The 15087-nt window shown below is 46.6% G+C and overlaps 1 protein-coding gene across 3 annotated transcripts in view; it reads left to right on the forward strand.

The window, feature by feature from the left end:
* The window catches only part of LOC120043079 (protein Jade-1-like), an 89024-nt gene that overhangs the window by 56665 nt on the left and 17272 nt on the right, over positions 1 to 15087 (forward strand). For all 3 annotated transcript variants that reach the window (XM_038987803.1, XM_038987802.1, XM_038987804.1), the window contains exons 7-10: positions 5453 to 5620; positions 5825 to 5941; positions 6781 to 7323; positions 10496 to 10613. In XM_038987803.1, the coding sequence (XP_038843731.1) occupies positions 5453 to 5620; positions 5825 to 5941; positions 6781 to 7323; positions 10496 to 10613 (946 nt within the window). The remainder of the gene's footprint in view (positions 1 to 5452; positions 5621 to 5824; positions 5942 to 6780; positions 7324 to 10495; positions 10614 to 15087) is intronic.

The raw sequence follows: 15087 nt of genomic DNA on the forward strand, positions 1-15087 counted from the left end.
CGAGGCTAGGAAACACTGTCACCTCCTCCCAGCTGCCCACTGCACCGAGGCTAGGAAACACTGTCACCTCCTCCCAGCTGCCCACTGCACCGAGGCTAGGAAACACTGTCACCTCCTCCCAGCTGCCCACTGCACCGAGGCTAGGAAACACTGTCACCTCCTCCCAGCTGCCCACTGCACCGAGGCTAGGAAACACTGTCACCTCCTCCCAGCTGCCCACTGCACTGAGGCTAGGAAACACTGTCACCTCCTCCCAGCTGCCCACTGCACTGAGGCTAGGAAACACTGTCACCTCCTCCTAGCTGCCCACTGCACTGAGGCTAGGAAACACTGTCACCTCCTCCCAGCTGCCCACTGCACTGAGGCTAGGAAACACTGTCACCTCCTCCCAGCTGCCCACTGCACTGAGGCTAGGAAACACTGTCACCTCCTCCCAGCTGCCCACTGCACTGAGGCTAGGAAACACTGTCAGCTGCCCACTGCACTGAGGCTAGGAAACACTGTCACCTGCCCACTGCACCGAGGCTAGGAAACACTGTCACCTCCTCCCAGCTGCCCACTGCACCGAGGCTAGGAAACACTGTCACCTCCTCCCAGCTGCCCACTGCACCGAGGCTAGGAAACACTGTCACCTCCTCCCAGCTGCCCACTGCACCGAGGCTAGGAAACACTGTCACCTCCTCCCAGCTGCCCACTGCACCGAGGCTAGGAAACACTGTCACCTCCTCCCAGCTGCCCACTGCACCGAGGCTAGGAAACACTGTCACCTCCTCCCAGCTGCCCACTGCACCGAGGCTAGGAAACACTGTCACCTCCTCCCAGCTGCCCACTGCACCGAGGCTAGGAAACACTGTCACCTCCTCCCAGCTGCCCACTGCACCGAGGCTAGGAAACACTGTCACCTCCTCCCAGCTGCCCACTGCACCGAGGCTAGGAAACACTGTCACCTCCTCCCAGCTGCCCACTGCACTGAGGCTAGGAAACACTGTCACCTCCTCCCAGCTGCCCACTGCACTGAGGCTAGGAAACACTGTCACCTCCTCCCAGCTGCCCACTGCACTGAGGCTAGGAAACACTGTCACCTCCTCCCAGCTGCCCACTGCACTGAGGCTAGGAAACACTGTCACCTCCTCCCAGCTGCCCACTGCACTGAGGCTAGGAAACACTGTCACCTCCTCCCAGCTGCCCACTGCACTGAGGCTAGGAAACACTGTCACCACCGATAAATCCACAATAATTGAGAATTTCAATCAGCATTTCTCTACGGCTGGCCATGCTTTCCACCTGGTTACCCCGACCCCGGTCAACAACTCTGCACCCCCCACAGCAACTGCCCCCCCCCCCCTCCCCCCGAGCTTCTCCTCCACCCAAATCCAAACAGCTGATGTCCTGAAAGAGCTGCAAAATCTGGACCCCTACAAATCAGCCGAGCTAGACAATCTGGACCCTCTCTTTCTAAAATGATCTGCCGCAATTGTTGCAACCCCTATTACTAGCCTGTTCAACCTCTCTTTTAGTATCATCTGAGATTCCTAAAGATTGGAAAGCGGCCCCGGTCATCCCCCTCTTCAAAGGGGGAGACACTCTAGACCCAAATTGTTATAGACCGATATCCATCCTGCCCTGCCTTTCTGAAGTCTTCGAAAGCCAAGTTAATAAACAGATCACCAACCATTTCAAATCCCACCGTACCTTCTCCGCTATGCAATCTGGTTTCCGAGCTTGTCATGGGTGCACCTCAGCCACGCTCAAGGTCCTAAACGATATCATAACCGCCATCGATAAAAGACAGTACTGTGCAGCCGTCTTCATCAACCTGGCCAAGGCTTTCGACTCTGTCAATCACCGTATTCTTATCGGCAGACTCAACAGCCTTGGTTTCTCTAATGACTGCCTCGTTTGGTTCACTAGCTATTTCTCAGACAGACTTCAGTGTGTCAAATCGGAGGGCCTGTTGTCCGGACCTCTAGCAGTCTCTATGGGGGTGCCACAGGGTTCAATTCATGGGCCGACTCTCTTCTCTGTATATATCAATGATGTCGCTCTTGCTGCTGGTGATTCTCTGATCCACCTCTACGCAGACGACACCATTCTGTATACTTCTGGCCCTTCTTTGGACACTGTGCTAACAAACCTCCAAACGAGCTTCAACGCCATAACACTCCTTCCATGGCCTCCAACTGCTCTTAAATGCAAGTAAAACTAAATGTATGCTCTTCAACCGATTGCTGCCCGCACCTGCCCGCCTGTCTAGCATCACTACCCTGGACGGTTCTGACTTGTAATATGTGGACAACTATAAATACCTAGGTGTCTGGTTAGACTGTAAACTCTCCTTCCAGACTCACATTAAGCAAATCAAATCAAGTTTATTTTATATAGCCCTTCGTACATCAGCTAATATCTCGAAGTGCTGTACAGAAACCCAGCCTAAAACCCCAAACAGCAAGCAATGCAGGTGTAGAAGCACAGCGGCTAGGAAAAACTCCCTAGAAAGGCCAAAACCTAGGAAGAAACCTAGAGAGGAACCAGGCTATGAGGGGTGGCCAGTCCTCTTCTGGCTGTGCCGGGTGGAGATTATAACAGAACATGGCCAAGATGTTCAAATGTTCATAAATGACCAGCATGGTCAAATAATAATTAGGAGAAAATGTCAGTTGGCTTTTCATAGCCGATCATTCAGAGTATATCTACCGCTCCTGCGGTCTCTAGAGAGTTGAAAACAGCAGGTCTGGGACAGGTAGCACGTCCGGTGGACAGGTCAGGGTTCCATAGCCGCAGGCAGAACAGTTGAAACTGGAACGTGTAAAGTTCATCTTTATGTCCAAATACCTCCTTTTTGTTAGCGCGTTTAGCCCAGTAATCCAAATTCATGACGCGCGATCACTAGGAGCAGACGAAAAGTCAAAAAGTTCCGTTACAGTCCGTAGAAACATGTCAAACGAAGTATAGAATCAATCTTTAGGATGTTTTTAAAATAAATCTTCAATCCTGTCTAACCAGAGAATTCCTTTGTCTTTAGAAATGCAATGGAACTCAAGCTAACTCTCACGTGAACGCACATGGTCAGCTCATGGCACTCTGGCAGAAACCTTACTCAATCCCCTCTCATTCGCCCCCACTTCACAGTAGATGCATCAAACAAGGTTCTAAAGACTGTTGACATCTAGTGGAAGCCTTAGGAAGTGCAATATGACCCCATAGACACTGTGTATTCGATAGGCCAAGAGTTGAAAAACTACAAACCTCAGATTTCCCACTTCCTGGTTGGATTTTTCTCAGGTTTTCGCCTGCCATATGAATTCTGTTATACTCACAGACATCATTCAAATAGTTTTAGAAACTTCAGAGTGTTTTATATCCAAATCTACTAATACTATGCATATATTAGCAACTGGGACTGAGTAGCAGGCAGTTTACTCTGGGCACGCTTTTCATCCAAGCGTGAAAATGCTGCCCCCTAGCCCAAACAGGTTAAACAGCTTGGAAAATTCCCGAAAATTATGTCATGGCTTTAGAAGCTTCCGATAGGCTAATTGACATCATTTGAGTCAATTGGAGGTATGTCAAGGCCTACCTTCAAAGGCCTCTTTGCTTGACATCATGGGACATTCAAAAAGATCAGCCAACACCTCAGAAAAAAAATTGTAGACCTCCACATGTCTGGTTCATACTTGGGAGCAATTTCCAAACGCCTAAGGTACCACGTTCATCTGTACAAAAAAATAGACATGATAAATCATGTATGTTATAGGTGTGTTATTATGTTCTGTGTTCCAGTCATGTTATATCAGTATTGTTCCAGGCATGTTCTGTGTTCCTGTAACGATGTGCGCTGAGAGTCGGGAAGCAAGTTCAGGGAGTGAATGTTTTAATAAATTAAAGCAACACAAAGCACAAACAACGCACCGACATGAAACAGAGTCAATTACACCTGAGGAAAGAGCCAAGGGGAGGGACAGATACAGGGAAGATAATCAAGGAGGTGATGGAGTCCAGGTGAGAGACAGATACAGGGAAGATAATCAAGGAGGTGATGGAGTCCAGGTGAGAGACAGATACAGGGAAGATAATCAAGGAGGTGATGGAGTCCAGGTGAGGGACAGATACAGGGAAGATAATCAAGGAGGTGATGGAGTCCAGGTGAGGGACAGATACAGGGAAGATAATCAAGGAGGTGATGGAGTCCAGGTGAGGGACAGATACAGGGAAGATAATCAAGGAGGTGATGGAGTCCAGGTGAGGGACAGATACAGGGAAGATAATCAAGGAGGTGATGGAGTCCAGGTGAGAGACAGATACAGGGAAGATAATCAAGGAGGTGATGGAGTCCAGGTGAGGGACAGATACAGGGAAGATAATCAAGGAGGTGATGGAGTCCAGGTGAGAGACAGATACAGGGAAGATAATCAAGGAGGTGATGGAGTCCAGGTGAGGGACAGATACAGGGAAGATAATCAAGGAGGTGATGGAGTCCAGGTGAGAGACAGATACAGGGAAGATAATCAAGGAGGTGATGGAGTCCAGGTGAGAGACAGATACAGGGAAGATAATCAAGGAGGTGATGGAGTCCAGGTGAGGGACAGATACAGGGAAGATAATCAAGGAGGTGATGGAGTCCAGGTGAGGGACAGATACAGGGAAGATAATCAAGGAGGTGATGGAGTCCAGGTGAGAGACAGATACAGGGAAGATAATCAAGGAGGTGATGGAGTCCAGGTGAGAGACAGATACAGGGAAGATAATCAAGGAGGTGATGGAGTCCAGGTGAGGGACAGATACAGGGAAGATAATCAAGGAGGTGATGGAGTCCAGGTGAGTGTCATGAGGCGCTGGTGCATGAGACGATGGTGACAGGTGTGCGGGATAATCAGCAGCCTGATGACCTAGAGGCCGGAGAGGGAGTATACGTGACAGTTCCAGGAGTCTTCTAAGGAAAGGGGAAGGGGGATATCCTAGCCAGTTATACAACTGAATGCCTAAAACCCCTCTGAATCAGAGAGGTGGGGGGGCTGCCTTAATCAACATCCACGTCTTCCTCATTTAACCCAACCCCTCTGAATCAGAGAGGTGGGGGGGCTGCCTTAATCAACATCCACGTCTTCCTCATTTAACCCAACCCCTCTGAATCAGAGAGGTGAGGGGGGGCTGCCTTAATCAACATCCACGTCTTCCTCATTTAACCCAACCCCTCTGAATCAGAGAGGTGCGGGGAGCTGCCTTAATCAACATCCACGTCTTCCTCATTTAACCCAACCCCTCTGAATCAGAGAGGTGCAGGGAGCTGCCTTAATCAACATCCACGTCTTCGGCTCCCGGGGAACAATGGGTTAACTGCCTTGTTCAGGGGCAGAACAACAGCTGTTTACCTTGTCAGCTCGGGGATTCGATCCAGCAACCTTTCGGTTACTGGCCCATCACTCTAACCTAGTGGTTATGTTCTGTGTTCCAGGCGTGTTATGGGATTCTGAAGGTGCCAAAGGGAAGCTGGCTGTGTCGGACCTGTGACCTCGGCATCTTGCCAAAATGCCAACTCTGCCCCAAGAAGGGCGGGGCCATGAAACCCACCCGCAGCGGAACAAAGTGGGTTCACGTCAGCTGTGCCCTGTGGATCCCCGAGGTGATGAACCCTAACCTCTGACCCCCAAGTCTATATGGTCTGTCCAATCATATGTCTTTGTCCAAGCCTATCCTGGTATGCGGTCTCATCAAGGAGGCTTGAAATTATAAAGTGATACTATCCTAGTGTTTCAATGATGGTTGCATAAAGGGGACTTTCACATTTTGGCAAGGAGTGTATTGTCTAATGATTGTGTGTGTGTAGGTGAGCATTGGGAACCCAGAGAAGATGGAGCCGATCACCAACATGTCCCACATCCCCAGTAACAGATGGGCTCTGACCTGCTGTCTCTGTAAAGACCAGACTGGAGCCTGTATACAGGTACACACGGACACTGGAGCTATGTAGCTACTGCATTGAGAAGGCTTTCTACCTGGTAGTTACCTCAACAATCCTCTCTCTCTGCATTCCCTCAGTGTTCAGCTAAGAGTTGTAACTCTCTCTGTATTCCCTCAGTGTTCAGCTGAGAGCTGTAACTCTCTCTGTATTCCCTCAGTGTTCAGCTGAGAGCTGTAACTCTCTCTGTATTCCCTCAGTGTTCAGCTGAGAGCTGTAACTCTCTCTGTATTCCCTCAGTGTTCAGCTGAGAGTTGTAAATCTCTGCATTCCCTCAGTGTTCAGCTGAGAGCTGTAACTCTCTCTGTATTCCCCCAGTGTTCAGCTGAGAGTTGTAAATCTCTGTATTCCCTCAGTGTTCAGCTGAGAGTTGTAAATCTCTGCATTCCCTCAGTGTTCAGCTGAGAGCTGTAACTCTCTCTGTATTCCCTCAGTGTTCAGCTGAGAGTTGTAAATCTCTGCATTCCCTCAGTGTTCAGCTGAGAGCTGTAACTCTCTCTGTATTCCCCCAGTGTTCAGCTGAGAGTTGTAAATCTCTGTATTCCCTCAGTGTTCAGCTGAGAGTTGTAAATCTCTGCATTCCCTCAGTGTTCAGCTGAGAGCTGTAACTCTCTCTGTATTCCCCCAGTGTTCAGCTGAGAGTTGTAAATCTCTGCATTCCCTCAGTGTTCAGCTGAGAGCTGTAACTCTCTCTGTATTCCCCCAGTGTTCAGCTGAGAGTTGTAAATCTCTGTATTCCCTCAGTGTTCAGCTGAGAGCTGTAACTCTCTCTGTATTCCCTCAGTGTTCAGCTGAGAGCTGTAACTCTCTCTGTATTCCCTCAGTGTTCAGCTAAGAGCTGTCGGACAGCGTTCCATGTGAGCTGTGCCTTACAGAGCCTGGAGATGAACACCATCCTGACAGAGCAGGATGAGGTCAAGTTCAAATCCTTTTGCCCCAAACACTCCGGTCTGAAGGGAGGACAGGACGGAGAGGGGGAGGAGGGAAAGGAGGGGGCCAGAGACAATAAGTGGCGGAAGAGTGACAGAGTCAGAGGTGATGAAGTTCCAGCCCCCAAGGAGGAGAGCAGGGTGAACCAGCAGGCGGTGAACCAGCAGGCGGTGAACCTGCGTCAGATCAAACTGCAGCAGCTGGAGGAGGAGTTCTACCAGTTTGTTGACGTTAAGGAGGTAGCCAATCACCTGCAGTTGCCCCCGGAAACAGTAGACTTCCTGTATCAGTACTGGAAGCTGAAGCGCCGAGCCAATCACAGCCAGCCGTTGCTGACCCCCCAGAAGGAGGAGGAGGAGAGTCTGGCGAGGAGAGAGCATGATGTCCTCCTCCACCGCCTACAGCTGTTCACTCACCTCCGCCAGGATCTGGAGAGGGTAGGTTCTACTTCCCCTTCCTGTTGCAGACAGACTGACAGTACTACTCTACTAGACAGGCAGACTGACAGTACTACTCTACTAGACAGACTGACTGACTGACGGTACTACTCTACTAGACAGGCTGACTGACAGTACTACTCTACTAGACAGACTGACTGACTGACGGTACTACTCTACTAGACAGACTGACTGACAGTACTACTCTACTAGACAGACTGACTGACAGTACTACTCTACTAGACAGGCAGACTGACAGTACTACTCTACTAGACAGACTGACTGACAGTACTACTCTACTAGACAGACTGACTGACTGACAGTACTACTCTACTAGACAGACAGACTGACAGTACTACTCTACTAGACAGACTGACTGACTGACAGTACTACTCTACTAGACAGACTGACTGACAGTACTACTCTACTAGACAGACTGACTGACAGTACTACTCTACTAGACAGACTGACTGACAGTACTACTCTACTAGACTGACTGACTGACGGTACTACTCTACTAGACAGACTGACTGACAGTACTACTCTACTAGACAGACTGACTGACTGACAGTACTACTCTACTAGACAGACAGACTGACAGTACTACTCTACTAGACAGACTGACTGACGGTACTACTCTACTAGACAGACTGACTGACTGACAGTACTACTCTACTAGACAGACTGACTGACTGACGGTACTACTCTACTAGACAGACTGACTGACAGTACTACTCTACTAGACAGACTGACTGACAGTACTACTCTACTAGACAGACAGACTGACAGTACTACTCTACTAGACAGACTGACTGACGGTACTACTCTACTAGACAGACAGACTGACGGTACTACTCTACTAGACAGACAGACTGACAGTACTACTCTACTAGACAGACTGACTGACAGTACTACTCTACTAGAAAGACAGACTGACAGTACTACTCTACTAGACAGACTGACTGACAGTACTACTCTACTAGACAGACTGACTGACAGTACTACTCTACTAGACAGACTGACTGACAGTACTACTCTACTAGACAGACTGACTGACTGACGGTACTACTCTACTAGACAGACTGACTGACTGACGGTACTACTCTACTAGACAGACTGACTGACTGACGGTACTACTCTACTAGACAGACTGACTGACTGACGGTACTACTCTACTAGACAGACTGACTGACAGTACTACTCTACTAGACAGACTGACTGACAGTACTACTCTACTAGACAGACTGACTGACGGTACTACTCTACTAGACAGACTGACAGTACTACTCTACTAGACAGACTGACTGACGGTACTACTCTACTAGACAGACAGACTGACGGTACTACTCTACTAGACAGACAGACTGACGGTACTACTCTAATAGACAGACTGACTGACTGACGGTACTACTCTACTAGACAGACTGACTGACAGTACTACTCTACTAGACAGACTGACTGACAGTACTACTCTACTAGACAGACTGACTGACGGTACTACTCTACTAGACAGACTGACTGACGGTACTACTCTACTAGACAGACAGACTGACAGTACTACTCTACTAGACAGACTGACTGACAGTACTACTCTACTAGACAGACAGACTGACGGTACTACTCTACTAGACAGACAGACTGACAGTACTACTCTACTAGACAGACAGACTGACAGTACTACTCTACTAGACAGACTGACTGACAGTACTACTGACAGTACTACTCTACTAGACAGGCTGACTGACTGACGGTACTCACTCTACTAGACAGACTGACTGACAGTACTACTCTACTAGACAGACAGACTGACTGACAGTACTACTCTACTAGACAGACAGACTGACAGTACTACTCTACTAGACAGACAGACTGACAGTACTACTCTACTAGACAGACTGACTGACAGTACTACTCTACTAGACAGGCTGACTGACTGACGGTACTACTCTACTAGACAGACTGACTGACAGTACTACTCTACTAGACAGACTGACTGACTGACGGTACTACTCTACTAGACAGACTGACTGACAGTACTACTCTACTAGACAGACTGACTGACAGTACTACTCTACTAGACAGACAGACTGACAGTACTACTCTACTAGACAGACTGACTGACAGTACTACTCTACTAGACAGACTGACTGACAGTACTACTCTACTAGACAGGCTGACTGACTGACGGTACTACTCTACTAGACAGACTGACTGACAGTACTACTCTACTAGACAGACTGACTGACAGTACTACTCTACTAGACAGACTGACTGACAGTACTACTCTACTAGACAGACTGACTGACGGTACTACTCTACTAGACAGACAGACTGACAGTACTACTCTACTAGACAGACTGACTGACAGTACTACTCTACTAGACAGACAGACTGACGGTACTACTCTACTAGACAGACAGACTGACGGTACTACTCTACTAGACAGACTGACAGTACTACTCTACTAGACAGACTGACTGACAGTACTACTCTACTAGACAGACTGACAGTACTACTCTTACTAGACAGACTGACTGACAGTACTACTCTACTAGACAGACTGACTGACAGTACTACTCTACTAGACAGACTGACTGACAGTACTACTCTACTAGACAGACTGACTGACAGTACTACTCTACTAGACAGACTGACTGACAGTACTACTCTACTAGACAGACTGACTGACAGTACTACTCTACTAGACAGACTGACTGACAGTACTACTCTACTAGACAGACTGACTGACAGTACTACTCTACTAGACAGACTGACTGACAGTACTACTCTACTAGACAGACAGACTGACTGACAGTACTACTCTACTAGACAGACTGACTGACTGACAGTACTACTCTACTAGACAGACAGACTGACAGTACTACTCTACTAGACAGACTGACTGACAGTACTACTCTACTAGACAGACTGACTGACAGTACTACTCTACTAGACAGACAGACTGACAGTACTACTCTACTAGACAGACTGACTGACAGTACTACTCTACTAGACAGACAGCAGCTGGAGACACTTAGCGAGAGACAGAGGACCAGATTGTCACCCTACACATGTTTGTGTTGTGTATGACAAGATGAGATAAAATAGGTGTATATTGTGGGGATTATGTTTGGGAGGTTTGAGTCTGTAAATTGTGTTGGTTGTGTTGCAGGTGCGTAACCTGACCTACATGGTCACACGGAGGGAGAAGATAAAGAGGACTCTGTGGAGGATCCAGGAACAGATCTTCACTCATCAGGCCGAGCTGCTGGACCATGAGATCATCAACGGTACGTCATGGTTAGGCTGGTAGTCATGGATAGGATTAGGCTGGTACGTTGTGGTTAGGAAAAACTTGTAGACCTCCACAAGTCTGATATATCCTTGTGAGCAATTTCCAAACGCCTGAAGGTACCACGTTCATCTGAACAAGCAATAGTACGCAAGTATGTAAACACCATGGGACCATGCAGCCGTCATACCGCTCAGGAAGGAGACCCGTTCTGTCTCCTAGAGATGAACGTACTTTGGTGCCCAAAGTGCAAATCAATCTCAGAACAACAGCAAAGGACCATGTGAAGATATTGGAGGAAACGGGTACAAAAGTATCTATAATCCACAGTAAAACCAGTCCTATATCGGCATAACCTGAAAGGCCGCTCAGCAAGGAAGAAGCCACTGCTCCAAAACCGCCATATAAAAGCCAGACTAAGGTTTGCAACTGCACGTGGGGACAAAGATCATACTTTTTGGAGAAATGTCCTCTGGTCTGATGAAACAAAAATGGAACTGTTTGGCCCTAATGACCATCGTTATGTTTGGAGGAAAAAGGGGGAGGTTTGCAAGCCGAAGAACACCATCCCAACCGTGAAGCACGGGGGTGGCAGCATCATGTTGTGGGGGTGCTTTGCTGCAGGAGGGACTGGTGCACTTCACAAAATAGATAGCATCATGAGGTAGGAAAATGATGTGGATATATTGAAGCAACATCTCAAGACATCAGTCAGGAAGTTAAAGCTTGGTCACAAATGGGTCTTCCAAATGGACAATGACCCCAAGCATACTTCCAAAGTTGTGGCAAAATGGCTTAAGGACAACAAAGTCAAGGTATTGGAGTGGCCATCACAAAGCCCTGACCTCAATCCCATAGAAAATATGTGGGCAGAACTGAAAAATCATGTACGAGCAAGGAGGCGTACAAACCTGACTCAGTGACACCAGCTCTGTCAGGAGGAATGGGCCAAATTTCACCCAACTTGTTGTGGGAAGCTTGTGGAAGGCATCCCGACGCGTTTGACCATCTGAAATGGGCCACCCACACAGACAGTGTCGTCTGTAGCGTCAGAACGGGTTGGCCTACAAAACTATTATGACCCCTCTATGGAAAGATGAGACTCTCACGAAATCGATGGTGTTCTCCGACCCCCACAAACATCTTGTGACTAGTCTGAAGTTGGTACAGCCGATCTGCCAACTTCTGTCTGTAGCGTCCCTCTGTGGAAAGCTGAGACTTTCACGAACATGTAAATGTCAGTTGCTTTGCTCTCGGATGCCCTCAGGCCTCGTCTGAATTAAACTGGCTCACATGAGGACCACCACAGGAAAGTTCATTAGAGTTAATTGAACCTCAGATTGCAGCCCAAATAAATGCTTCACAGAGTTCAAGTAACAGACACATCTCAACATCAACTGTTCAGAGGAGACTGTGTGAATCAGGTCTTCATGGTCAAATTGCTGCAAATAAACCACTACTAAAGGACACCAGTAAGAAGAAGAGACTTGCTTGGGCCAAGAAACACGAGCAATGGACATTAGACCGGTGGAAATCTGTCCTTTGGTCTGATGAGTCCAAATTTGAGATTTTTAGTTCCAACCGCCGTGTCTGTGAAATGCAGAGTACGTGAACAGATGATCTCTGCATGTGTGGTTCCCACCGTGAAGCATGGAGGAGGAGGTGTGATGGTGTTTGGGGTGCTTTGCTGATGACACTTAACCAGCATGGCTACCACAGCATTCTGCAGCAATACACCATCCCATCTGGTTTGCCCTTAGTGGGACTATCATTTGTTTTTCAACAGGACAATGGCCCAACACACCTCCAGGCTGTGTAAGGGCTATTTGACCAAGAAGGAGAGTGATGGAGTGCTGCATCAGATGACCTATCCTCCACAATCATCCGACCTCAACCCAATTGAGATTGTTTGGGATGAGTTGGACCGCAGAGTGAAGGAAAAGAAGCCAACAAGTGCTCAGCATATGCGGGAACTCTTTCAAAACTGTTGGAAAAGCATTCCAGGTGAAGCTGGTTGAGAGAATGCCAAGAGTGTGCAAAGCTGTCAAGGCAAAGGGTGGCTACTTTGAAGAATCTAAAATATATTTTTATTTGTTAAACATTGTTTCCATATGTGTTATTTCATAGTTTTGATGTCTTCAGTATTATTCTACAATGTAGAAAATTGTAAAATATAAAGAAAACCCTTGAATGAGTAGGTGTCAACTTTTGACTGGTACTGTATATCTGGAGACTGTTTAGTGCCAAAAATAAGGGGTTAAATGCAATTTCCTGATATTTCTTATCTCTCAGGACGAACACTTCAGAACAAACTTCCTTTAGATTTTTTGGGGGGGACTATGTTCCATGTGAATCTGTTATTCAATGCGTTTGTATGGGCTAACAGCAGTAAGGCCCAAAATAAATATTCTAAAAAAAGAAAATAAATATTGGTGCTTCAAAGGGTCTTTAAAATTCTAAATCAAATAGCAAAATTATCCAAATCCATATAGCTTAGACAGGATTTAGACTGTTTATTGTAAAAAAAAAAATATTCTAAAATGGATTAGATCGTTTTTTCCCCCTCATCAATCTACACACAATACCCCATAATGACGGAGCAAAAACAGGTTTTTAGAAATTTCTGCAAATGTATTTTTTTGTTTAATTACTGAAATATCCCAGTTATATATATATATATATATATATATATACATAAGTATTCAGACCCTTTACTCAGTACTTTGTTTAAGCACCTTTGGCAGTGATTACAGCCTCAAGTCTTCTTGGGTATGACGCTACAAGTTTGGCACACCTGTATTTGTGGAGTTTCCATTCCTCTCTGCAGATCCTCTCAAGCTCTGTTAGATTGGATGGGGAGCATTGCTGCACAGCTATTTTCAGGTCTCTCCAGAGATTTGTATTTATATTTATTATGGATCCCCATTAGCAGCTGCCAAGGCATCAGCTACTCTTCCTGGGGTCTGGCAAAATTAAGGCAGTCTGGAGGATTTTCGATCGGATTCAAGTCCAGGCTCTGGCTGGGCCGCTCAAGGACATTCAGAGACGTGTCCCGAAGCCACTCCTGCGTTGTCTTGGCTGTGTGCTTAGGGTCGTTGTTCTGTTGGAACTTGAACCTTCGCCCCTGTCTGAGGTCCAGAGCGCTCAGGACCTCAGACTGGGGCGAAGGTTCACCTTCCAACAGGACAACAACCCTAAGCATACAGCCAAGACAACGCGGGAGTGGCTTCGGGACAAGTCTCAATGTCCTTGAGTGGCCCAGCCAGAGCCCGGACTTGAACCTGATCGAACATCTCTGGAGAGACCTGAAAATAGCTGTGCAGCAACATTCCCCATCCAACCCGACAGAGCTTGAGAGGATCTGCAGAGAAGAATGGGAGAAACTCCCCAAATACAGGTGTGCCAAGCTTGTAGTGTCACGCCGAAGAAGAATCGAGGCTGTAATCGCTGCTAAAGGTGCTTAAACAAAGTACTGAGTAAAGGGTCAGAATACTTATTTTTTATTTTATGCATTTGCAAAAAATTCTAAACCTGTTTTTGCTTTGTCGTTATGGGGTATTTTGCGTAGATTGAGGGGGGAAAACAATTTAATTAATTTTAGAATAAGGCTGTAATGTTACATAATGTGGAAAAAGTCAAGGGGTCTGAATACTTTCTGAATGCACTTGTAGTACTGTATTTGGGGCCATCTACTTTAAAACTTCTTATGGCTGTATCCCGCTACCGGGATCGATATGACAACAGCCAGTGAAAGTGCAGGGCGCCAAATTCAAACAACAGAAATCCCATAATTAAAATTCCTCAAACATACATGTGTCTTATACCATTTTAAAGGTAATCTTGTTGTTAATCCCACCAAAGTGTCCGATTTCAAATATGCTTTTCAGCGAAAGCACTACAAACGATTATGTTAGGTCAGACCAAACCACAATAAGCACAGCCATTTTTCCAGCCAAAGATAGCAGTCACAAAAAGCTGAAATATAGCTAAAATGAATCACTAACCTTTGATCTTCATCAGATGACACTCATAGGACTTCATGTTACACAATACATGCATGTTTTGTTTGATAAAGTTCATATTTATAACAAAAAATCTGAGTTTGCATTGGCGCGTTACATTCATTAGTTCCAAAAACATCCAGTGATTTTGCATAGCCACATCGTTTCAACAGAAATACTCATCATAAATGTAGATGATAATACAAGTTATACACATGGAATTATAGATATACCTCTCCTTAATGCAACCGCTGTCAGATTTCAAAAAAACTTTACGGAAAAAGCAAATCATGCAATAATCTGAGACTGAGCTCAGAACAATAGCCAAATTAGCCGCCATGTTGGGGTCAACAGAAACCAGAAAATACATGATAAATGTTTCCTTACCTTTGATGAACTTCATCAGAATGCAGTCCTAGGAATCCCAGGTCCACAATAAATGCTTGATTTGTTCGATAATGTCCGTTATTT

Source organism: Salvelinus namaycush, unplaced genomic scaffold (assembly GCF_016432855.1).
Source record: "Salvelinus namaycush isolate Seneca unplaced genomic scaffold, SaNama_1.0 Scaffold86, whole genome shotgun sequence".
NCBI classification, from domain to species: Eukaryota; Metazoa; Chordata; class Actinopteri; order Salmoniformes; family Salmonidae; genus Salvelinus; species Salvelinus namaycush.